Here is a 26712-nt window from a genome sequence, read left to right on the forward strand (position 1 = left end):
GTACTGAAATATACCACATATTATAGAATTAAGTGAATTCAGTTTGTATTTGATAAAACATACAGGAGGTATAAAACATGCTACCAAAGAGGACAGGTATTTTACCTTGAAAGGATTGATACCTGTCAAATCTGCAGCATTTCTGGAATGAAAATAACAAACTACTGTGATCCTAGTAGAAGGTAGGTCGCCATAGAGGTCACGGGGGCCATGGTAGACAGGTTTGTGCGTCAATAGATGTTAAAAAATAAATGGGTGAAAGATTTCAAAGTTCTTTTATAGACCCCAGTGTCTGTTTAAGGGAAAGGTTTCAAGATATTTTATTTTCAATAAAATATAATCTTAAGTGTGTTTGCTTGATCACACAACCTGTAAAGTTTGGAAAGCCCCTTTCATCTATCAAATAAACATTACTCATTGCATTGTTTCCTCTGATTGTTCTAACAAAAACTATTATACATGCTGTACTACAACTACATACACGTATCTACATATTGTCAAGATGTGCAATAGAGCACAATCAAGAGTGAAGTAAATTTAAGGACCAACGCACAAAGGGAACAGAACAGTTCAAAATATTTATTTGTAAGTACAAATATGATGATACCAAGGGAGGTCAGGGGACAATTACATTCGTTTCAGCTTGTTAAATAAGTTGCCAAAAAAAGAGGCACAGAGCCAGTGAGCATATAGTGAAGCTGTCTCCTACTGGAGCCGAGTTTCTCCCTGTTGAAGCAGACAAACAGAGCATTTATCACCACCTTATAAACACAACATAAAAATCATATTGGTTAGTGGAAACAAGGATTACCATAATAAAAGTATATGCGCTCACAAACACTTCCTCCGATAAATAAAATAACTATAACAGTCTCATTATGAAGGAGGTTGTTAAAAGGACATTTTGTCACCACAATGTTTTTTCAAGACACACCTCTTAGCTCCAGCAGGACGTCTCCTTCGAATCGAGCGAGTCCGACAGCGTGCCTCTGCTCTGTGTCCAGCTCTGCCCACTGCTCCTCAGTGACAGCCCACGCTTGCTCCGCACTCAGCCACGACATCTGAACTGCACTGAACACCACCTGTCCAACACACACCCAACACACATACTGACTTACTCCTACAGGACACTGTCATGTGAGAGGAGGTACTGTTTTTCATATAATAGTTGAACAAATGTTCTGTAAAATGTACTATACTTCAGTTTCTTTATATGGGTATGATATATAAACATATCTAAACATTCAACACACACAGTACATGCACAATATGTAGGGTGCACTAAATATCCTTCTTCCCAAATCAGATCATATATTCTACATGTCCATTACTTCAGTTTTTCTCCTCACTAATTATGTATATTCTTATATGTGTCCAGGGTTCACTTTATCCAGTATGATTTTGCTTGAGGTTATTAAGCTCCCTGCCCAATTGCCAATAAGTCTTTGAGCACATAATATCATCCATAATATAACAGTAATTTTCTGTATTTTCCAATTTATTAAGATTGTCTGTTTGGATAAGGCAGTGGGTTTGCTTATGCTTTACATTGTCAAGTTGCGGATTCAGCCAGTTTCAGTGAGAGTTATTGTTGAGTTTGTGTTCTGTCTTTTATGTATTTGTTGTTGAGTTGAATGTCTTTTAAAGGCCCATCTGGGGATGGGCATTGCAAATTAGCTTAGGCTATAAATGCTGTGGTGTGTGGCATAGGTTTATGCTACATAATTGTTCCTATACAAATAAACATGAAATGAAATGAGTCATTAGTAATTTACAGAAAGAAAAAAAAAATCAAAATATTTTGTTCAGCTACATTTTATATGGCATGTCACAACAAAGACCTGATTTATGTTCTTTTTAAATATCATAAAATATATATAAAACACTTACACAAAACAATGACAGTTATTGTGAGGAAAAATGTGTAAAATTTGGTAGTTACATCTAGAAATGGTGGGTTGAAAAAACCACAAAGTTGATAAAAGTAGCTTATTTATGAAAAAGAAAAAACTAAAATATGTGTTCATGGTTGTTACATCATATTTTATAGTTTATGAGACTATAATTGTTATAGAAGTTAAATGTGATATCTCAAAATTGAACAATTCAGCCAAATTTGCCATTGGTGCTACTTATAGATGTACCTCTATACTGAAGCTAAACAATGAATAGTCCTAAAATCATGGGTGAAACTCACTGCCATCTTTTTTGGAGACATCAGGGCGATGGCTTCAGGGGTGATTCCCTCCACTTGTTCTTGTACCAGAGCCGACAGCACCATGTCCTCCAGGCCCACTGAACAGAGACACAAACACTGTGTAGTCAGACAATTAATGCTCCTCACATCAAATCACAAGAAGTAAAAAAGTTTTCCTAAACTTTTATACCCTCAGGGATACTTTTAATTGCTCCTATCCACCCAAAAGCCTCCTCCCATATTCCTCACTCTTTGGGGAAAAAAAACAATAAAAAAAAAAAAGTTAATTACAAAAATGTTTATATCCCGAGGGATATTGTGTCCTACTGTACCTGCCAATGTTCCAATTTCAGTGAAAACTTCTGGTCCCCAAGCACTGACTGGACCAAAGGCCTCAGGTCTAGACAAACGGCTTGTCAACGTCTCCATCTGCTGCTCTGTGCATGGCAGGGACATCTCTCGCAGGAAAAGGACCGCCATGCTGCAGTGTGAGGGAAAAAATTAGGACTTCATCCTCCTCTGGGGGTATGCTAAATGTTTTATGAGGGTGGTGCTGCTAAGAAATGTGCACCAGCCTCCTGTTAGTAAGCATCTGTTAACAGCTGGATGTGGAATCAATTGATGACTCTCTGAAACCTAAAGCAGTTCTTTTACAGCATTAGAAGGATTTCACTGCTGCTAAGTGCTGCTATGTAGGTGCATAATGTACTTACTACATTGTATACAAATTAGCAGTATTTGTCAACACCTTTGGACTGTATACGTCCATCTTTTAACATTTTGTTTATGCTCCACTTTGTTTTGATGCCATTTACCTCTTTTTATAAATATATATCACAATTATTTTGATGACATATTGCTGAGCCTTCTTTTATAGCTATTACAACTATTGTTTAGTTTTGTTGTGCTAGAGGAAGTTTATACTTTATGTCAGAGATCTTCAACAGGAGGTCCGTGAACCCTAGGAGGTCCTCAGAGTTAGTGCAGGGGGTCTGCCAAATTATTTAAAAAAATATAATTTTTTTTAGTTTTTCTTTTCTTCAAAAATTAAAATGTCTGAAAATATACATTAATATGAATCCAACATATCAATAGCAAAGATAAATTGGCCTATTTGTGAAAAGAATATATATTTACATATTGAAGCTAAGCTTACTATAGGTAAGCTAGCCACTATGGTAGCCATACAGTTAGGCTTAAATATTCACTGTGCCTCCCTGTTGAGGAAAAATTATGATACATACTTTTTCTCTGATTATTATTATTGTCTTGCATTATAACAAGACAAAACACTGTTGCTGCTGTTGCCATCTGGTATCTGGGAGCCACTGTCTTGTCCGGAGCACGGTGTGATGCTGAGGAAGGAACAGGCGCTCCCTGACTAGATAAGTGAGACGTCATCGTCTCTTACCAGATAACAACTGACGACACCAACTCTTGTATCATGATTGTATTGCATTTCACTTGGTATTATAAAAAGCGGCTGTAGAGAGCTTTTTTTTCGTTAGGTCACATGCTGTGAGTACTGTAACTGTCTCCTTGTTATGTTCACAAGTAAAAATGAACTTTGACTACTTCAGTGGTTCTGTCTATTCTTGATAATATAATTATTCTAACACTTCCACATGTATGTTTTACGTTAAAACATGATGTTCATCCATTCGGCCCAGTTTAATATGCAACTCTTTTCAATGGAATTCCATTGCTAGGCAACAGCCTGGCCCCTTGTTAACTTCCTGTCAGTTGATGCCATTCACATACACTGCAACAGGAAATCAACTTGAGTCCATTTAGAATGTTTATGTTTACATCTGTGAAAAGGTCTATACAATATATGCAGGAGGGGGTTCCTACTCGGTCTCTCTTTAAGCTAAAGGGTCCCTGGCCAGTGAAAACGAAGACCCCTGCTTTATGTATTTGACTGACCTGAGGTTGTAGGGGCTCAGTCTTTTGATCTCTGAGGGGTACAGACCACACATCAGATGGCCACACGTTGCCAGATCAACAGCTGTTAACTGCTCCACTCTTAGTTTGCGTTTCCGCATCATACTTAAAATCACCGCTCTCAACTGAAAAAAAAACAAATATAAACCTTAAACACACACTAATGGACATGTTTAAGTCTTCAGGAGGAGATTCTTTATATTTATTTGAAGTTTTACATCAGCATGAAAAAATTCAAAACCTTTTTAGGGCTCCAGTCTGTCAGTGTCCCCAAATGTGCCAACACACCCAGATCAGTGGGACTGGCATCGTGCAGCTCTCTTTCTCCCATCTCAGTCACCACTGGGCCCAGAGCCAGCACCTGATCTGCTCTCAGCTCTCTCACCGGACTGAAGAACTGGATTGAGTGAAGAACCAGAACATGTTTCAACCACAGATAATGTTGATGTTAAAACACGACACATTTTACTTAGATGTCCTACCAGCCTGGATGCAACTGCCTGCTAAGAAAAAGCACCACAAATTTACCAAGAACTGTGCTCTGATGTTTAGATACGCTTGATGGGAACAATGTCTTAGTTGGGAGGGGGAAAGAACTGCTGCACCACAAGTCAGACTTTGAGGCAAGATGATGATTTGATTCATTCATCTTAACTTCATGTGGTCTTTCGCAGTTTTACTGACCTGCCTGAGTTTCACCCACAGTGCGCGGCGCTGCTCAGGGCTCATTGAAGTGTCCTGAGCAAAAACTTCTACACACTGTTTCAGATCCTCCTGTGACATGCGGCTGAGCTGAGTGGATGTCCAAGCTGAAGGAAATGTCCCTCTGATGTCTGCACAGCTTGGAACTGGCACTGCTCGAAGAGACGCCAGTGAATTCAGTGCACTGATGTAATTATGAACTTACACAAAGTATGAGACACAGTATTACAACAGCTCTACAAGTGAAATATTAATTTAACCTTTTGCCCTCCTGCTCCGTGCTTTGACAATCCCTCGAATGAGACTCTGAGTCTGCTGTCTCTGATGATGCTGGTCCATACACTGGGTAACACAGACTCCACCCACCACACTGTCCTCCCAGTGACTTTGATCCACCAGGACCTGCTCTACTGTGTCTTTATTCAACACTGTCTGCACAGGGAAAACACATATTGTCATGCTATGTTTTAGAAAACCATTTAAAGTGCAATGGAATTAATTATTTGCTTGGGTTGATGCTTTTGCCTGCTCACCAGTGGGATGGAGTCAATCTGCTTTGTTGAGAGAGAAAACACCAGCTTGCCCAAATGTTCCACATCCCCAACGCGCCATTTGGATGGATCCCTGGCAAACAAGTACACATATCTTCAGTCAGTCAGCCCATCACTTTGCTCCAGACTGAAATATTGCAACAACTGTTGGAAGGACTGCCATTTGTACAGACATTCATGCTCCTCAGAGGATAATTCCTAATGGCTTTGGTCATCATCGGATTTTTGTACTAGGGCCACCACAATGTTCACATATGTGGTTTTGAGTGAAATATATCTACAGCTGTATGGTGGAAAATGTGGTACACACATTTATGTTCCCCTCAGGATGAACTGTAATAACTTTGGTATCTTGTAACTTTTGATCTAGCATCATTAGGTTGACATTTGAATGTGTCTGGTTTTTTAACCAAATACCTACAACAGTAATGACATTCCCATCAGCCTCAGCTGTTATTTGTATTTAGTGAGCTGATTAGTAAATGGAATGGCTGTTCATGAAACACAGGAAGAAGCATTTCATTTCTTGATATTGAATCATTACTTTGGTCTGCAGTTGTTGTTGTTGTTGTTGTTCTATGTGTGTAGCCCAAAAATATAATTATTGGCAGCATTTTGAAATCAATCTCTTGACATATTTTTTACAGAGGTGTCATAACATGACATGTGACAAGATATGTGCTATATAGTTGTCATTAAAAATAGTCTTAAAACAAATAAAAAACCAATAACCTTTTTAAAATAATGACTGAAATTAAGCTCTCTACATATTATTGATTCATGACAAGGACATGTCGTGTTTTCTTCAGCAGATGTGTTTTTATTTACCCGAGCAGGTCTTTCTGAGTGAGCAGAGCACTAATATCTCTTACAGACTCTTTAGGAAGGCAGAAACTTCTCATCTCCTCTAGCCGCAGAGCCAGAGCTCCTCTGTCCACCAGAGCCAAACTGCCCCGGTCCAAGAAAGGCAGTAAAGGCCCCAGGAAGTCCAGAGTGGTGCCATCAATCTTCCCCTCATCCTGAGAAGATCCCTGCAGAGCAGCACATACAGTCAGTGGGTCTGGATTACAGGGATTTCACACTGATATGTTATTACTTGTGTGAAAAGCTATTGAGAGGATGAAGACGGTTATTCTCTCTTTGTGTGTGTGTGTGTGTGTGTGTGTGTGTGTGTGTCTGTGTGTGTGTGTGTGTGTGTGTGTGTGTGTGTGTGTGTGTGCGTTTTCTTGAGAAGCCTGAACTAACAAATGTGGTTTGTTCTTTCTGCCCCATTAATGTGTTAATACCAATCAAATATATGAGTCACCATCACTGACGCATGCCCTGATTTCATTAAACCAGAAATAGTATCTCTGAGTTCCAGTTCTGAAGGCTCACAGTGCCGGTTTACCATCTTAATTGCGCCGAGGATAATTTAGGATTTCTGTTTCAACTTGATTTTTATAAATTATATGCAGCAACTGTTTTTTTAATCACACTAAAACATATAGCAATGTTTCAACTCCTGCACATCATGTAAGGATATGCAGTAAACCCAGTATTTGTATAGTTAATGATGGTGTTTTACCAGCTCAGTTACGGCTTTCTCTGCTAAATTAGTCTGCTTGTAATGTGGCATTCTGAGGAAATCAGCAAAGTGTGCCTGAATGTGGTCCAGAATGGCTCTGAAGGATGCATTAGAGAGGTCCTCTATCATCGTCACTCTGGAAAAGAACAGAGCAGAGGTGTGAATGTAGTTATCTTTGGATAAACTGTGAAATATTTACATTTAATAAGAAGATGCTTACGGTAAAGTTGTCGCAAACCCAGAGCTCAATGCACTGAGGTCGAGTTCAGGTTGTTTTCTCAGTTCGTCTATGATACATTTCCGCTGGTAACACAGCCAAAACACATCTGAACTAGTTAGAATTTAACATATTTTTGTAATTTGTAACGGAAATATAACAACAACAAACTAGTGAACCATGGCTGCGTATCAGAAACTATGATAAAGAGTTTGAGGAGTGCTAAAGTATTTGTTCCTCACCAGAGCAGGTCTCATGCCTCCAGGCAGCTCACTAACAAACTGAAGCAGTTCTGCAAAATCTGTATCGTTGCTCCAAAGCCTCAAAAAGTCACAACTCATTCCACTGGCAATATGACCTAGATCCCTACAAGTAAAAGAGAGGTTGTGATTTAAATTGTATATTGAGTGAGTATCTGACCTGAAAATGATTGTGACTTTTGAGGCTTTAATTCAGTTTACAAGTAAAATTACTTAATGATTAAAATTATAGATCTGAATGTTCTGGTGCAATACATCCAACTTACCTCACAATCTTGCTGGTAATGTTTTTAAATTTGTAGATCCTTTTGAACAAAAGCTGAGCCTGACCACACAAAAAGAAAATGTCAGACTTGGCATTTTAATCAAAGAAGATACATTAAATTGTAGTCATTATAAAAGACCAATTGTACCAGTATTTGTTTTGCATGTTTTAGCCACTTTTAGACATGTGTGCTTGCCCACAAGTTGGACACATATTTTGGTACATGTGTAAGTATAATAACATAGTGAACATACTAAGTTAAAAAAAAGAAGGCTTTGAGTTGTTTCAGAGATGTTTTGATACTTCATTGCTTCCTTTTAAAGCCAGCGTTACGCAAAAACATTCATGTATCCCAGAGGATGAACTCTTTCCATTTTGAATACTGCATGAGCTTTCCTTTTGTGCCACTCTCAGACTCAGAGTGTAGTATTATACACAAAACCTTTCAGAATCTAGCACGCAGCTTAACATGAGGTTAAGCATTAGACTCAGCACTGGTAAAACTCTAAAGAATAGTAAAATTGTCATTGTATTGTTTGTTCCATCCAGCTGTTTCTTAATGCACTGTGTGTAAGGAACATTACTAATTCAAACTGGACTCACGATTACCTTCTCTGTAGCTCTGGCAAAGTGCAATACATCTTTTGAACTCGTAATTATATCCATTATGCCCCGTACAGCAATTTGCACATTGTATGCATGCACATACATTTAAAGAGCACACTTTTTACTTTCAACTCTTATCTGAGTACTTGTACTTTTGATGGTTGTTTCTTTGCACTATTCTTTTTTCCATGTTGTTTCATTCGTGTACTGCTGCTGTGACATGAGAAGTTCCCCCCCGACAATATAATATATATAATAATATATAATAAGTATCTTTCTATCTGTTGAAGCTTTAGGGATCGCTTAAAACTTTTAGTTTTCCTATAAAGCAGTTCAAATCTAGCTACACAGTGACAAATTTCCAGACTGGATCTGGAATGCTATACTGATGGTATATCACTGATACGACTGTACCACAATATATATACTATCTTGTATATGTGTGCAGTGGCATCAGTTGCAGGTTAAACCCCAAATCACTCTGATGACTATCAAATTGATTGAATTCAGGGGCATGTTGCTGAAAAATATATGGACACTACAATATCACAAAATATTTGTTAAACTAACCATAAAAGGATGTTTACAAATTTGTAATCACACAAATAACAGGCCATTAAAACATTTAACTTCAGGGTTATTTAAATACAATATTTTAGGTTTGATGTTTTAGTGTCACAATACATTTCAGAGCAACTACTAACTGCAAAGGGCAATCGTTATTGATTTGACTCCGGTCTTGTTAGGCCGAGAACAGGAGGTGAAATACACACTTGGCTGTGACTAAATCCCTTTAAGGTAGGCATTATTAATTTATGCTACACTCCTCCACACCATTGTACTACATCCAAACTAATTAGCTTGATGGCAGCTGATGCGTGTGGCATATTAATATCCTGAAAGGCTCATCTGAAGCATAACCAATGAGTTGCAGATTAATGGGACCAAAGACCGAAGCTGGTAACATTTTCTTCTTTAGTCAGAAAACTGCCAATCTATTGTTGTCATATGAATGCAGTGTGAAACAGCACACACAGGTAGGTTAAAGTAAAATGTGCACCTGCTGTGGCGACCAGTGAATGTCTCTGTACAGGCTGACATCTCTCAGGATTGTTTCTCCATTTAAGATTTCTGTCAGCTTCCTCAGAGGGACAAACGGTAATAGACAGTTTACCTGCTGAGTGATGTTCTGCAAGTCTCTGTGTAGAGCCTGTTGACACACAACAACAAAGAAACCAGAAGCCTTTAAAGGCAACACAAAGCAGGTACCACACATGCGGATCAAATTAACACATTCTGGAAACCCTAGTGCCAGATTAATTAGGCCACAGTTTTTTTGTTTATACTTAATGTGATATTTTCCAGTGAATTTATCTATAAGAGTAAAAATGAACCTATCCACCTCCATTGTGTCAATCTACTTTTAATGTGACAACAAGGTGAGCCACTGCTAATTATAAGGAGAGATGAAAACATAAGAGAAGTGTTAATGATAATAGCACCGTCACCTCCTGCATTGCATTGTATAGCATGGCTCTATGGCCAGGCTTAAGCTCAGTTAGCAGTGCTCTCCAGCACTGGCAGTGGGCAGCTCCACTGATCTCAGGCCACTGGAGGTCCTTGAGCACAGCAGGGGAGAGACCAGAGAGTAACGGCTTCAGTCTGCACAGTTTATCCATGGTGAGCTGGCAGGGAGAGAAAAACCCCAGTGATGAAAGTGCAGCTGACTGAAATTCAGCAAAAAAAGATTTTTAAAATTTCTACTTACGTTGGCGTCCTTTGAAATGTTGGATAAAATTTGAAAAGCCTGAGGAAAGTATTGGAGAATTAACAGATGTTTTAGGGTAAAGGTCACATATTTTATGAATGTGTATCCTCTTCTTTTCCTAGAAACTTGGTAACAAATTAATTACAGTTCTGACAAAAAATCCCCACAGTGCTCATTACTGTCAAGGCTTTTCTTTTTAGTAACGTAAAATAGTTCTTTGCAGCATCTTAGAGAAAATACTCATTTGATTTTTAAATCAAATTTGAAAACTTTCAAGTAAATGCAACTAATTTTTATACATTTACAGTTACACTTGAGACCTACAACTTACTAATATCTACTACAAAATGGTGGAGAACATTTAACAACCTCGCCCACGATAGGAATGATAAGAAGCCACATGTGAAATGAAAAACAAATTCCATGCTGACCTGTGCTGGGGTATATCTGTGTAATCCTGGTTGTGAGAGGATTTCCAGGAGTTGCTGTGAGGGGAACGACAGCAGGAAGGAAGCTCCTAACTGAGGTAACAGACTGCTGAGGGCAGACAGCTCTGCGGGAGCCATGCTGCTGACGTTTAGGGTCTCAATGGCTGGTATCAACCAAGAGGACAGCTGTCCGTGAAATGCAGTTCAACAGAGTTAGTCAGATATTGAAGATTTTAAAGCAGATTTTCTGTAGTGAGCTACTAGAGAACATGTGCTGCTTACCCTGCCACTGGTACTGATAAACCCCTTGGACATGCACTGAGCCAGCTGCTGCCAGAGAGTCGAGGACACAGCTGAGTCCTTGAGAAATAAACCCAGGTCCACTGGATCCAGATAACATGCAAGGACTCCTAACCTGCAAAAAGACATTTGCTATTACCTTTTTTTCTATTTTGGGGCATTTTTGCCTTTATTGTATAGCAGACAGAATAGAGGCAGACAGAAAACAAGCAGAGAGAAGTGATGTATTTTTCAATACCTGATATAGCACCACACATCAATACCTAAACAAACTATGACCTAACTCATTGGTGCCAATCTTGGATGTCAGTAAATAATCTATGGGGTCATGTCAACAGGGGGCAACACCTATGGCAAGTATGTCCTCAGATTATGAAACTTTTTATTTCAAATATAGTACGATGGCCAAACACAAACACAAATCAACACTGACTGCAGGACTGAAGCTCTGTATAAGAACCATCACATAGAAACATATTGGAGTATATTGAAGTACTGTAATCAGCCATCAGATGACTCAGCCTTTCAGTGATCATAAAGATAGACATAAACATTAAGTATCTGGGTCCCACCTTGATATGTTATCACTGGTCAGAATCTTCTTGCTGAAGAGGGTCCGGAGCACATGACGCCCCCTTACAACATCCAGACTGCTGTTGCCTAGCAACTCTACCAGAGGAGCTAGCTAAAGAAGACAACAGATAACATGTTGAAACAAGCCAAAAACAAAAGTTAGGGTAGTAAGGTGATGGTTTGGTGTTTGATGATGGAGAGCACATTTCTCAAAAAATCTACGATAAAGGTTTAACTGGGTTGATTCACATATCTTTAATACTCGTTAATCTCCGGTCATTGTGCCCTGTATGGAAGCATCTGGTTCACATTTATTTAGGTTTTCCCCTGTAATTTTTCATCTGGTCATGTAAGAACCCCAATCAATGGCTTTACTAATCACTTCACCATGTCTGAGATTACTAACATCTGTGAGAGAGATACAGCAGAAGATTCTTACCTGTTGTGATGTCAGTTGCTGAAAATGACTGACTGGGAGGTAAGGCAGAAGTGGGAGGATGGAACTGAGGAAGTACGGTGGCCACGTCGGGACATCGCCCACCACACTTGACTGCAGGAGTCTTTTTACAAAGGCCTTTTTCTGCAGCGACTTCATCCCTGAGCTGTGTTCACGAATGGCTGTCAACCTAAAGAGCAACACAGAAGCTGTTAGCATCAGAACAGTAAGATATATCAAACTAAACGCAACTGTCTTGTGTCAGTGACTCACACGCTGTCGTTGACTATCAGGGAGGCTGGGAAGCTCATGATGTCAGAGACAGACATGTAGGGAATAAACTGAGACAGGTCCACAAACAATTCAGGGGTCACCCGGGGGAACTTATGGATGAAAGCAGCGGTCATTGTTTCCATGGCCTGCAACTCTTTTTGAGACGCCTGACAGAGAAAACAAAAGAGCGGGACACAAACTGATGTGCATTCAATTTGGCCCTCTAACTATGCAAGGGCCATGACATAGATACAATAGATACAGCACAAGAGATTACAATAGAATAGAACTGTAGTCAACAGAGAGATGAGAGCTTTTACCTGCACAATTACTTACTTACTTAATAGAAAGTATCAATCAATAATAGTACACTCTGTTTTGTTGGGAGTTTGAGAACAAACCTGGCCGGTTTCAACTTGTAGCTGGTCCCAACTTTGATGCATATGGGAGAGAAATCTTTTAACATCATCTTTTTCAGCAGACATCACTAGAGTGCGAATGCTGTCTCTTGGCATCTGGAGGTACTCCTGGCGAGACAAAGTGATTTACCTACAGTAAATATAAAGTTCACTGAGCTGATCTGATGTTAACGTTTAAATGTGAGTGTAGCTGCAGAGGCCAGTACCTGCAGTAGAAACCTCAGAGCAGATGAGTTGTCGTCCCGCTGGATGAGGTCCCACAAGACAGGCTAATGTAACAGAAAAACAAGTTATTCACTCTTTGCTGTGTGTGTGTGTGTGTGTGTGTGTGTGTGTGTGTGTGTGTGTGTGTGTGTGTGTGCGTGCGTGCGTCAGTCAGCTATCTTACACTGAAGCAGCTCAGAAGGTCCTCTTTGAGAGTGGCGTTCTGCTCCCTGCGGAGGAAGACTCCAACGGTGTGAAGGACGCTCATGGAGGCTTCTGGCTGCAGTGCGGCCCAGGAGGTGTTGTCAAGGAGACTGGAGAGAAGGATGGCCTGACCCAAACCTTGTCTTGCCTCTCTTTCCCCCTCGTCCAGACCCGAAGAGAGCCCCACCATGAAGTCCAGGACTCTCAACACATATCCCAGTGCCACTAAAAACCCTTCACGCTCCCCTCCCTCAACCTCACACACACTTAGCTTGTGTAGAGCCTCCATCAGCATTGGAGCCGGGTCCACACACAGCTGTGATGTGTCAAATTCATACGGCGCCGGGAGCATGTCAAAAAACCTCTGCAGCAGGCACTTCCTGCCCTCCAGTTCTGCCTGAAGATCAGCACAGAAATCTGCAAACTGAGGCACTGATGTTAACAGCTGATTGTAGAGTGTGGCATTTAGACAAATGTACTCTCTAAATCCATGTGTCTGCCCACAGAGCTCCAGGAGGGTGGAGTTGGTGAAATGATGCACAGCCCACACCCTGTACTGACAAGTCTCTTCAATGGTGTCAACATGGGAGAAGTTGTGTATTTTGGAGCAGTACGCGGTGGCCCAGCTACCCTCTGGCAAGGATTGGTGCGAGTCAGGGGGCCCACTCCCGCACAGAGCTGAGATCAGGACAGAGTTGTTGGGCAGGAAGCAGTGTCTGAAAGCCTGGGCGCTAAGCAACCTGCTGCCCAACTGGGCCAGACAGTCCTCATCGAGTACCGGACTTTCTGTTGCCTCACCTGTCCGCTGCACACACAGGTCGTCTATACTCGTCAGGTTAAAAAAATGGTAGTCCTTTGTCAATGCAGCCTGCAAATATTAAAATAAGTTAATATGAACACACAATGCACAAATACATATACATATGTCCCCAGTACGCCTTGTCATGCCACAGATATTTAGCAAAACGTTCCCAGAAAACACACATCAAAAAAGTGACCCATTACCTGATGTGCTCTCTGCAGCCAGAAAGAGGAGTTGGCACACACTGTGTTGTTGAATTCATGGGCAAAGTACTCACTGCAGACATGAACCCAAAGGAAGTCCTCCTCAGCAGCAGACAGGTACCAAGCTGCATCAGAGCATGTGGCATGTAGGTCGAGCCCCATCTGGGCCTCTGCAGGATTAACTGACCCGTTCTCCCCTTCAAACAGTTTACAGTAGAGGAACACAGTGAAGTTGGAGACGCCTGTCAAGCCTGGGATGGATTCATTACACGCTGCCTCCAGAATTTCTATAGAGGTGTGGTACTCCATCTCTCTCTGCTGCTTGTTGCTCTCTCTCGTTCTCGCCGTTTGTGGCAGGTTGAGGCGGGAGCGGTGAGGTGTGGAAGAGAGGTCTTGAAGGCGTTTTTGTTTGGAGATTGTTCGTGAAGAAGGGTCTGTTTTTGGAGACGAGTGGGCCGGTGTTAGTCGTGATCTTAGTTTATCTGCTTCGGTGGAGGGGCAAGACAGGAATGGGAGTGAGCTTGGGAGACCATGGGAGCTAACGCCCAAAGCCTGGGTGTTCCATGTCACATTATGTCTTATCCCCCTACATGTGCGTGAACAGAACAATGGTAGAAATGTGAATTATAATTATATTATATGTGGACTGCAATGATATAGTGAGCAACATTCCTCAAATATCTTACCATAAGATCAGTTGTCTCAGGTCACCTTCAAAAAGACAAATGAAAAGCACATATTAACAGAAAATCTAAGTGAATGAGAGGTTGAAAAAGCAACTGGGAGCTCCTGCAGTACACGATCATGCCTGATGCAATAGTGCAGCTCATCTAACAATGCCCAAGATATAATGTTACTGACATCAATGAGAGGATAAAGAGATTAGCTGGGCTAACAACAGATGCTTTCACCAGCCAGGATGATTATAAAGATTTTAAAGCAGTGTCAGTCACTGTCACTGTCTCTCCTGTATCTTTCAGGTGATACCAGGCCACTTTAGAAGTATATTGAACTCGCTATAGTGCACTTGTTGCTATAAGAAATAAATTGTGTATTGCATTTTATTTCTGTTCAGTTACCTATTATCTGAAAACTGTGTACAGCAAGGTTTTCTTTGTTGAAGTTTGAAGCAAGGTTATTGTAAGTGTATTGCACTTAATTTTTATACAGTTCTGTGAAACAAAATCTTCCTAGCCCTTGTCACATGACCAGTTAATGTTTCCATGATGACTATCCAAGTTTTTGCCTTAAGAGCCCATAGCCCACATGTGTATTGTAATTGGATACACAATTAGTTAAAAACAATAAAAACAAGTGAAATTAATAATGAATGTGTTTTGTTTAGCAAATACGATTGTGTTTGCAATCGTATTTGCGATTTTCTGTGCCGTATTCTGATCAAATCCTCTGCAAAATGACTGCCTGTTACTTGAACAACACTGAATGATGAAGTTTTTAACTCATCTTTCTGTCTAATGTTACTGAGTTCTTATGTCTTCAGATTGTGCAAACAACCTCTGAGGACAACTACCCCACATACTCACCAACTGAGCACCGGCCCCGAGCCTTGGGCTGTGGCACGTCCACCAGGCTGCTGACATCATCAAGCAGCGCCATGGTAACTTGTGACACTTTCTTTCTCAGGTTGCCATAGACAGAACTACCCACTCTGTGCAGGAGGCCCCTCCTCAGCCCATCCAAACTCTGCACCAGAGCAAGATTTTTCTGTGCAAATTGGCCACCTCGCTCTCCTCCACCTGAACGGGATAACGCCTGCAGCAGGAAACTTTGCATGGAGTCCAAATCATCCTCTGTGGCCATTGAGTCTTCCAGAGATTTATTTCCAGACAACCCATCCTGCCTCATTGCCTCAGGAGGCAAGCTGAAGGGCTTTAAACGTCCAAACACACTTGAGCTCCTGTGTTCAGCACCTTCCCCTGCTGGGTGTAAACTGACCACAGGCTTCCAGTTGCGTGTTTCTAGGAAACGCAGCAGCTGCTGAAGCCAGCTTACACTGAAGGCACAGTCACTACGACCCTTTAGAGCACAGATAAAGCCCTGCAGGCCTGCACTGGCCTGACCATAGGTCCCACTGAGCAGAGCCTGCAGCGCAGCTTCAAACACAGCGCTTAATGTCCTCCAGTTCTGAGTTAAGAAAGTTAAGAGGGGCCTGTGGGGCTGACGCTCTGATACACTGATCAGACTCTGCAGCAGCCCCAGGAGCCAGTCCCAGTGGGGGCTGCCCCGCAGGGACAAAAACCAGTCCTGCACTCTGACACTAGGTCGGGGTGGCACCCGGCCATTCCACTGGTTCAGCGCAGCACTCCCTTCAGACTGGAGAAAGTAATGCAGCACCTTCTCCCACAGCTGCTCCTGGTCTGGCTCTGCCGGTTCCTCCTCCAGCTCTGCACCCATCTCTTGGAGGTACAGAGAAATGTTGTAGAGGAAGCCAGAGAGACGGTGCCTGTCAATTGGCTTGTTTAATGAAGGCAGGTTCTTGCTGGGAAATAGGCCGAGTGTTTTTAGGCTCCCCATCATATTCCTCACCCAAGGGTGCACAGACTGGTCTTGGTTTGTTTCTGGAGGAGCTTTCTGAGGTTTCCAACCACTTCCTGTACTCCATTTTGAAATGATCTCCTTAAGAATGGCGTCTCCCTGGTCCTGTTTACCACCTCCTGAAAGAGTCGCATTAGAGACAGCTTGAGCCAGCATCAGGTAATAAACACATATAGTAATAAACACACAAATATTGTATTTAGCAACACGTTTTGGTGGTTCACTCACCTGTCTTCTCAGGGGATCCTTGTGCCAGTAAAACAGCACAAACTATGATGCTTGTGAATGTAAGAGTGGCCATACCTGGCCCTTTCTCAGCCATCTTCATCTCATGGCAACATGCACAGTGACACAGAGGTGTCACATCTTTCTCTTCAGATTGTATTTCCTATTGATTTCGCAAAACCCTGTGTTTAAACATATGCTGGTTTTTTTTTCAGCGATGGGTGTACTCAAGGAGTAAAGTATCTCAGCGGAGGGATATTAATCCTTAATGACTGGCCACCACATCACCTTACCACTTTCACTGCACGGTCACTGACACATGTATCAGTAATGTACTTAACTTATAAAAACTATGACACTATGACGTATTAAAGGTAGGTCCGTATGTGACACTGAAAAGAGTGACCAAAGAAAAGTTATGAATATGAGGCAAGATATTTTAAATACACAATTCTTAAAGAGATCAGTTTCACAAGAATCAAAATATCTGTTCCTGTTTAAAGTACTTTAAATATCCGTAATCACTCACAATAATAATTCAACAATAAAAATTCAGAACTCACCAACTGATACAATCCACTAATTTCTTTAAGTATCCTTTCAAGCTTTTGCCAGCATCTCTAACTCAGCGGTATCAACACACTGGGAGCTGACCTCTGTCTGAGTGGCACTCTCTGTTTCACCATCACTCCGACTTTCTTTACCTTTCACTCTCTCCTGCCCCCCTCCCACCTGAGTCCTCTATCTCTCTCTGTGCTTTGAGCTGTTTGGGGCACTTGCTTTTTGTCTCTGGAGTTAAGGGTTGGCTTCATATTTCATGAGTTATCTTACCATGCTACATTATGTTTTCTATAACAATGTGCAGGTGGAAAAAAGCCGAGAGCAGCGTGGTTAGGCTTAGGTGTACAACATAATCCCTTGAAACAGGACTTGCTGCTCTGTCTTTAAGGTCACTGCTTTTATTTGGATGTACAATGTATTGTTTTATTTTTCAGTTCCGTATTTTGGGGCATCATGAGGCTACAGGAAGGTCACACCACTCAGCTAGGTGCTCAGACAAGGTGAAAATCTGGATCATGTTAATCACACCCAGGATATCTATCCCACTCTCTAACTTGTCCAATGTCTCCCACTGACTGATTCCCTATTGAGCTGTCTCTCAGCTAGGACTCATCTTGTGACTCTGGGTTTGTTGGGGGTGTAGTCTTACCATACCGGATGGGCCAACAGAGACTGTGCAAGCTGTCACTGTTTAGACACACTTATCCTTCGGTCAGGCAGACTTACAATTGAGCCCTGTACAAGGGCACAGCAGCCAGCTCCCCAGAGTCAGACCACTGTCTGCAGGCTCTGAAACCCAAGAGGGCTGAGTGAAAGGACCACCGCCTCCCTCCACTTGCTTTAGCTGTATGATACTGTGGCCTGCACAGGGACAATAAATTCCTCCTGTATTATTGATACTGTGGGGAACAGCGATCACTCAGTGCAGCAGGGCTCGATTCACCACAGGAATATTCAATGAGAAACTGGATCCGCCCCATACGTTCCTCCTCTCTCTGCTGGAAACTCAGGCATAGCAGAAATCAGCTGGTGAAACTAGCTGTTGAGATTGGAATACTTGGTTTAAGTCCAACTTTTAGCCTCCGTCTTCCAATGGCAATATAAACTCATAAATACTTATATACAGCTTTTTCATATAGAACACAGGATAATAATTAGTTGGATACTCATTGGCTGCTGTTAATGCTTTTATGAAAGGTAAAGGTTGTAAGTTCTTAGGTATCCCCTAAAAGGAACAAACAACATTGTGTTTGTGTGTTAACAGACCACACCAAAGCAACCCATATTCTGATTGTTTGTTGCTAAATTGACTGAGTTGTCTGCACTTCATATCAGTTGAGATTAACAGAAATGCAATCAAATCTCCCTTCAAAAGCAAAACACAGTAACTACATATTTGGTCCAAATTCAGCCAAGACTAGAATCTGTTTTACATTAAAATATATATATATATATATATATATATATATATATATATATATATATTACGCGCAAAGGATGCACATTTGCAGTAACCACAATAGAGATCAGAAACCAAAAACAGCTCAACTAGTCCTGTAAAGCTACTGTAACTAGCTTAGCAGAGTATCAGTTACTGCCATCTCAGTGTCTGACTCTTAAATTAAGCTTCTTTTAAATCACATATTTAAATGCATTTCATTCTAGATTAATTTATTATATCAATTTCAATATAAATCTTAATAATATATGGACAGACACACAGCAATACTAAAATACATTGCATCTCTATGAACAATTTACGAAAGGATAAAAGAAAAAAGAAATATTCCATAAAGACTCTACTTCCTTAAACAAACTAGTTCAAATGCAGTCAAGTGTCACATTTTGTTTGTAGATACTGTTTTCCTTGAGGATTAGCTTTAGTTATTATGTTTGGTCAGTGACAATGATTTTAAGGGGTCTATTACCAGTCTCGTATAAAGTACTTGAAAGCAATACTTGAGTAAAAGTACAAGTATCTTACCAGAAAAAGTCACCTTCTAGAATATTGCTTGAGTAAAAGTCTTAAAGTATCTGATGTTTACTATACTTAAGTATTAGAAGTAAAAGTAAAAAAAAAACTTTTGATTATGGCCAAAGGTGTGTAACGTTATCTTCATCACCGCTGTTGTCGGGGTGGTCATCGTCTGTTACCATGGCGGCAGAGCCTGCACCAGGTGCTTCCATGACACTATCAGTTATAATGCTTCCTCCTCTTCTTCTTTAGTTTTGGCCTATGTTTTTATTTTTTTTTGCTTGGCAACAAACAGGCATTAGGTCACCAACTGGAATGGAGCGTACATTATCTTGGCAATTTAGGAGCAATGATTCGCCAAACCTGCTTTTTTCCAGTCTAACAAATTTCTTCTGATTTTATTATGTAGTAACGAGTAACTAAGATGCTTAGGGGAAATGTAGTGGAGTAAAAGTATACATTTTATTTAGGAAATGTAGTGGAGTAAAAGTAAAAGTTTCCGGAGATTTAAATAACAAAGTAAAATACAGATACGTGAAAATTCTACTTAAGTACACTAACAAAGTATTTGTACTTTGTTACATTGCAACACTGTCTGTTACACAGTTTGCCGGTGTGTCTGAAAACTTCAACCCCTTTTTTCTTTTTTTTTCTTTTTTGTTCACTCCTGCAGTTACTTACTTTTGCCTTTGGAGGGCAGCGTGAATCAAGGGCATGATGAACCTCTAAGTCTAAACTCCCATTTTCATATAATTACAAAATGCCAAATAAAAAATTATGAGATAGAGAAAGCAATATTTCATGTTGTTATTTTTGTGTTAGCGAACATCAACATCTGTATCAAAGGAAAATATGAGAAACGTATGTCAGATTCTAATGAGATCAAATGCAAAACAAAATGAGATTTGCCATAAATGGTTCAGTCTTTGGATTCATTGGTTCTCATTTTGGGGGAAACCCAAGATCCAAGTGTTGTTACTGAATTTTCCCAGCAAGACTGCTCTCAAAGGGCTTTAAAAAAGCTCCTCCACAGGGACACCAGAAACCCTTTGCTTTGCTTCGTAGGTCAGCAGCAAATCCTTACGGGCCTGCCGGACACACACGAGTATAAATATTACAAAAATGTATTAAACATCATCATTAGTTAAACAAATGCATGACAGCACTTTCAGGAAGTAAACAAACTACTAACCTGGGCAATCTGAGCTTTTTTATACTGCAAGTTCTTGATGGATTTATTACTGGAGTCAAGCTTTTCCTACAAGTAAAAACATATATATTTTTTTATGTTCTTGTACAAACAGTAGGGCAACGTGCATAAAATACTAGGGGTGGGAAAAATAATCGATTCTTAGATGCATCGCGATTCTCTCTAGAACGATTCGATGCTCGATTCAGATAAGTTAATAATCAATTTAAAAAATCTATTTGTACTGTCTCCAGACAAGTACAAATCAGAAAACAGAGTGACTGAAAGATGATGGGATAATAGGCAACAACTTAGAGTTTAGGCAAGAGTGCAGAAAAAAAAACACACAAAAATGGCCAAAAGGAAAAAAAAAAAAGACATACATAAAATAATGAAGCAAAACACATATAGACTGTTCATCTACTTTATCACATTACATCTGACCCCCTCATGTTTCATGTTCTAAGAAGCCAATGATCCACCTTTAAACATGACTGAGCCTCTGACATGGATGATTACTGGGAGAGAAGGGGACTTTCACAAGCACGTTTAAGGCTTCAGCATGGAACGACTACAAAATAAAAACCTCAGTAGACAAAACATTTCATTAAAACTTGTGTGTGACAAATACTGTATCTGTCAAAATCTAAGCTTTGTCTAGCTGCTTTGTCTAGAAAGTGATTAGCAAACTGAGTAGCAAACTCAGATTTATATGTGTATTTTTAAAAATCACGCATGGAAATGTACATAAACAAATTGTTGCATCGAGATGCATCGATAATCGGTTTACAATCGAATCGTTGGCCTCTGAATTGGAATCGAATCGTGAGGTGCCAATTGATTCCCACCCCTATAAAATGCACACTGTTTCAAAGATAATTTACCTCAATTTTGTTAGTGACACCATCAAGAGCAGTTTGGTCCATGTTAGAGGCAGAAAGCACCGAGAAAAGCTGAGCCTGCGTCTTCTCCAGGACGTCTGTCAGGTCCTTCACCTTCCTTTCCAGCAGCGTGCTCTTCAAACCTGCTTTATGCTGCACCTTCTGAATATTCTGAGTGAACGTCGTGTACAGTTCGTCCCTTTCCAGCTGAAGCTGTTTGACATGTGCACGTACACAAAAACATTCACATAAATACCAACAAGCAGGGCCCAAAATTGACTTTTCTGTCAACCAGACAAATGGCTAGTGAATGTTCAAATTTGACCAGCCACTCAATAAATTACCATTGTTTTTTTGGCTGGTGAGTGAAGTAAATCTACCAGCCACTTGCATATTTTACCAACATTTGGCTGGTGGATGGTGCTAATTTTTGACACTGCCAACAAGTACACAAGCATTTGACTCACATCTAATATTTGAGCAACATTATACAGTGGAACTCAATCTTAGCTTTTACCTTGCTGAATTGCTGTTCCAGTGTCTCGTAGTCCAATTTCAGATCATCCAGCTCCTTTTTTTTTACCCTTTCTTTGGCATCCTGTCAAAAACAGCATCACAAATTGACCTTGTGCCCGTGTACAGTATGTTACATGTCAGTTGCTAAGACACATGCCACACAAAGCACCAATTAAGTCACTGGTAGCGACAAATATAAATGCACAAAGTTGCAACAGTTTAAAACAAATTCACAAACAACACCAACAACCTTTTTAGTTGCGTAGTATTTCATTTTTTTCTCATTTTCTGCACTTTCGTCTACGACTTTTGAGAGCAGCTCAGCAAGACTTTTGTTATCCTGCAAAAGACGAACCAGGTCCTTTTCCTTCTCCTTCTGTTTCGTGTTCATCTCTTCAATTTGTGCCTAAGAAAAGCCAATAAAAGATGCCATAGAGAAAAAAATATAACTGGATCAGAACTATTGCTGCAACAATTAGTCAAACGACAGAAAATTAACTGTCAACAATTTTAAGTAATTTATTAAGAGAAAATCCCAAACAGTCTCAGGTTAAAACCTTTCAAATTTGTTTTATATTATTTTGAATTGGATAACAAATTGATCATCAATCAAAAAAAGCTATTTAAACACATCTGCATTTTTTTCCACTTTATAGACTAAAAAACAGAAAAAAAAATCGGAAATTTCTTTGGTGTCAGTCTGACAAGGATGCCGACTGTGTGCACTTATACCTTGAGTGAATCACTCATATCCAAGTCCTGTTGCATGTGATTAACAAGTGCATGAGCATCACTGAAAGCTTTGTCGTGGTCTTCTATAAGAGTGTTGATGTGGCTGCTCCAATGATCCTCTCTCTCAATGGTCGCATTTTTTCTCATGTTGTCCAGCTCTTGTGGCAGCAACTCCATCTTCTTCTCATACTTGGTTTGGATTTCTACTCCAACAGCGACACAACATGATGGCTCTCGTTTAGTTTATGACAGCACAGGGTGTTGAATTCAACTCAAAATGAGATTAGTTCTTTACCTGCGAGTTGCTTCATCCAGATGCTCCTTGTTTCAGTCATTTCTTCATTATGTTTCTGTTAGGATAACAACCAAACTGGGATTTGTAGCATTAATGCTTACTATCTGAGTGAAGAGAAATAATAATTTCACAGATCTTTAAGTGTAGCAATAAAATAGTGTGTACTACCAACCAGTTCAAGCTCCTTGACAAGGTTTTCATTGTCGAGCTCCTGCATGTCGACCATGATGGCCCTCATGTCCTTTTGAAGCTGAGTCTCTAATTCTTCTTGCTCTTTCTGCACCACCTGAGCAGAGACTAAACCATCTGCTTTCAACTCAGAGATCATGTTCTGGTGCTCACACAGGAGATGCTTCATCTTCTGTTTATACACCTAGTGGGGGGAAAAATTATCAATATAAAATGTATTCACTCATTAAATCTGTCCATGTATAATCTTCACAAATGACAAATTACACTGCAGTTTCACTGTGTAGCTACAGACCTTGTGTAATAACCTTACTTTGATCTCTACTTGGTGACGCCCCTCATCCTCTTCAATGTCCTTATCAAAGTTTTTCCGTTCAGCCTTGACCTCCTCCAGTTGTCTATCTGTGATCTCCCAAAAGGTATGGATCTTGTCCCTCTCCAGCTGAAAGTAGTTTCTCTCTTCCCTCTCTCTGTCCAGCTCCTCTCGAAGGCGCACAATGTGCTCTTCCAGCTTAAAATACAGAAATATATTTTAGTGTGGGCATATCTGAGCCAAACAACGTAGATGACAGTGTAGCTTATTGCCTCATTTAGCCTAAAAGGGTACTCGACCTATTGTGTATGTCAAAATCCAATTTACCGTTCACAGCGGGCACTACACGGCCTGTGAAATCAGACACATCGTAGCCCTTTCCCAATTGCCAGTTTGTGCATCCCTGATTCCTCTCCTCGATTCCTCTCCTCGCGCCTTAGTCCCGCCCACAGGAGATTCGAGCCAATGAGTCGAGGAAGAGACTCGAGGAGCGAGGAGTCGAGGCAACAGGTATTTAACAAATGTAAGACATCTTTGCCTCGGAGCTGTCGCTTAAAAGTGATGTCAATTAAATATGACGTGCGGCACAGCTGCATCAGCTGTTCATTGTTATTGTTATATGTATTTTATGATCTCTGTCAGATGAGCAGAACAGCGTTCATCACAACTTCTATATTTACTTTGAATTCAGTTTACAACGTGGCATAATGTGTTAAGAACAAACGGGGGTCATAGATTTTTATTTCTTGTATTTAACACACACATAGGCTATTTATATATTTATAATATAGGCCTGCATACACCGTAAATAGGCTAAAGCCTTTATAGGCTATTTTTTACAAATGTTTGTATGAAAAGAACTATACAAATGTACAGTATAGTATATGCTCACAAACTCTTTCCATCTATTCTTGATGCATGGATCAGCTCTTCATCCAAATCCACTTTTAAAAATGATTTATTGTATTAAGTATTTAGAGTGTTTTCTATAATGATTTACGATTAATGATTTTTCGCGCAGCAAAACTAACTGTAGTCATAAAGTTGACAGAGGAAACTAAACCTTTAGCTTCTGAAATAATCATAATAAAGTTAAGCTGCTGTTTCTCGAGTGTCTCTCTGGGGATGCAAATTAAGCTGTCCGACAGCAGCTCTGCTATGTTCATATTTTATAAAACGTTAATAATATTTTCCTCTGTAATGTATTATTTCACCCACCCGCTATTAATCAGAATGTTAATTAAGATCCGACCAGCCCGATCCGTGGATTAACCACGGGGCCGCAGATATAACCATCTCTTTCCCTCTTTTACTCTCTCTCTCGCTGTCACGCCTTTTTGTTTACATGCAACAGGTAAAAAAGACTTCCGCAGAGGACACATCGGTGTATCCTCGATTATAGCTCCTCCGGGGAGCCTCCTCACTCCTCGATGTCCGTTTTAGGAATTGGGACGTCCTTCAAAATGGCGCACTGAGAATTATCTTTGGGTCACAAGCCGGAGGATCGAGGAGTCGAGGAGGTACAAATTTGGGAATTGGGAAAGGCCACCTTTGTTCTGTGACTCTGGAGGAAAGTCTGAGACAAAAAGCCTGCAATAAAAACTGGGGGGGGCTTTGAGCTTGACAGAAATTTATCAGGAAGGGAGGCTCTGACAATTAAGGTGCATCTCACTTTCCTTAAATTGCATCCCCAGCTCCTCCATTTGCTTCCCTTCCTCGCTTCTTAGTCCTTCCCACCGAGGAAGCACGGGAGAGATGGGGGAAATCATGCGAGGAGAGAGGAAATGTGTTTTTAGAGGGATGAAACGTCCTTTCCTCTGAAACGTCACGTGAATTGGTCAGCTGTATGGGTGCAGTTAGCAATGGTTGTCAACTGCAACTTCCAGGAAGGCTGCTCTCGCATATCCTCATTCATAGTTCCTCCGAGATCCCTCCTCGATGAACAATTCTCGCTCCTCGGGGCAGGAAAAAGAGCTTTGAAACGGCCTTCACAAAGGAGGGCCAGAACAACTTCCGGTTCAGCAGAGGACCTAAGAGCTATCAAATAAGTGAAGTGAGATCCAGCCCTAATCTCACATCACGTATTTGATAGCTCCACGAATTAATGTGACTTAAGGAAAGGACGTCTCATCCGTCTAAAACACATTTCCTCGTTTCCTCTCTCCTCCCGTGCTTCCTCGGTGGGACGGACTAAGAAGCAAGGAAGGGAGGCAAGTGGAGGAGCCAGGGACGCAATTTAAGGGAAGTGAGATGCAGCATAAGAGAAGTGAGATGCACCAGGTATTAGGCCTATCCATTGTTTTGAGACCTTGACCCATAGTAGAACTGAAAGTCAGGATATCTTGACCTCTGCTGCATTGTTTTTAACCATTGTTTAAACCTGTCTCTTGGGAGTCCCACAGCTGTATTGAAGTGCAAAACCAACTTGCTTTAATGTACAGAAACGTGTCTTTCCTTCTGACATAAAACAGTCAAGCATCACTCTAACGTTACACTTAAAAAAAAATAATAATAATAATACAAAAAAAACACTTAAGCTCTGACCTGCTCCTTGGACATCTCCTCCTTGGTAAGGCCATCTATCAGTGTGGGCGTTCTTGCTTTAGGAGGCTTTTTACCTGAGCCTTTGCTTTTGGGAGGCTGGACAAAAGTAAAAATAATAGAAACAAGGTCAAACTGTTTCTTACTAGCATCATAGTCTATTTCTTTAACATTGTTGTGGGGAAGAAGCTAGCCCCAGCCTGTGTCTCTAATGAATGTAATGTTAATGATAACACATGAGAAGCACAAAAACTGGGCCTGGGCTAACGGCTAACGTTATTTACTGTACTGTACTGTCACAGCTTAGTATGAACCCACATGGTTGTGATTAATTACTTTAAAAAAAAAAAACGCTTTGCTCACCATCGTATATATTGCGCAAATAACACGTGTAGACGGGCAACGTTTCGGTAGTTTTGACAAGCTAGCTAGCACACCAGTAAGCACTTAGCTAAACTCAGAGAAATCTATCAAGACTAGAGTCTCAAACATGCGTTGCCATAGCAACACAGGACCTGTGAATTTCTTTTTTTCCCAGGATGGGAAAGGCATGTCCCGCCCAACTCTGCCTCTGATTGGCTTAACATGACATTCTTACCCTAACCATAACCAATCCCACTCCTCTTGCCTAAAGCTAATCAACACAATCCAGAGCAGTGCTAGCCAATCAGAGGGAGAGTAGGAGGGATCATGCCTTCCCCAGTGCTCGCCAATATAATTTCACATTCATTTTCCGTATTCAGGTACCTCATGCCCTCAATCTGGTGCTTTGCTTTTTGATGTGTGCATGCAGTGGTGAAGTGCTATGCCTATAGGAGGA

At 40.7% G+C, this 26712-nt stretch overlaps 2 protein-coding genes across 2 annotated transcripts; both read right to left on the minus strand.

Annotated features, from left to right (window-relative positions):
- Window positions 1-565: 565 nt before the first annotated feature.
- Window positions 566-18686, minus strand: LOC116060717 (stereocilin). The gene is made up of 29 exons (XM_031314447.2): window positions 16704-18686; window positions 15464-16594; window positions 14606-14630; window positions 13920-14505; window positions 12895-13782; window positions 12713-12775; window positions 12489-12614; window positions 12088-12254; window positions 11818-12004; window positions 11378-11490; window positions 10788-10920; window positions 10509-10691; window positions 10078-10116; window positions 9818-9994; window positions 9370-9519; window positions 7705-7763; window positions 7421-7544; window positions 7182-7264; window positions 6962-7097; window positions 6223-6425; window positions 5377-5467; window positions 5104-5275; window positions 4826-4995; window positions 4383-4538; window positions 4124-4266; window positions 2530-2678; window positions 2198-2295; window positions 935-1082; window positions 566-726 (listed from the first exon to the last, which is right to left on the minus strand). Exons 1-29 carry the CDS (start codon window positions 16801-16803, stop codon window positions 647-649), a joined length of 5880 nt encoding a protein of 1959 aa, XP_031170307.2. The 5' UTR covers window positions 16804-18686; the 3' UTR covers window positions 566-646.
- A 1333-nt stretch (window positions 18687-20019) lies between these two features.
- Window positions 20020-26413, minus strand: LOC116060718 (dynein regulatory complex subunit 4-like). The gene is made up of 11 exons (XM_031314448.2): window positions 26256-26413; window positions 25896-25991; window positions 23352-23549; window positions 23022-23222; window positions 22850-22904; window positions 22555-22757; window positions 22073-22228; window positions 21824-21904; window positions 21310-21519; window positions 20429-20494; window positions 20020-20324 (listed from the first exon to the last, which is right to left on the minus strand). Exons 1-11 carry the CDS (start codon window positions 26256-26258, stop codon window positions 20250-20252), a joined length of 1344 nt encoding a protein of 447 aa, XP_031170308.1. The 5' UTR covers window positions 26259-26413; the 3' UTR covers window positions 20020-20249.
- Window positions 26414-26712: the final 299 nt, after the last annotated feature.

The sequence above is a fragment of the Sander lucioperca genome, chromosome 3 (genome assembly GCF_008315115.2).
Source record: "Sander lucioperca isolate FBNREF2018 chromosome 3, SLUC_FBN_1.2, whole genome shotgun sequence".
NCBI classification, from domain to species: domain Eukaryota; kingdom Metazoa; phylum Chordata; class Actinopteri; order Perciformes; family Percidae; genus Sander; species Sander lucioperca.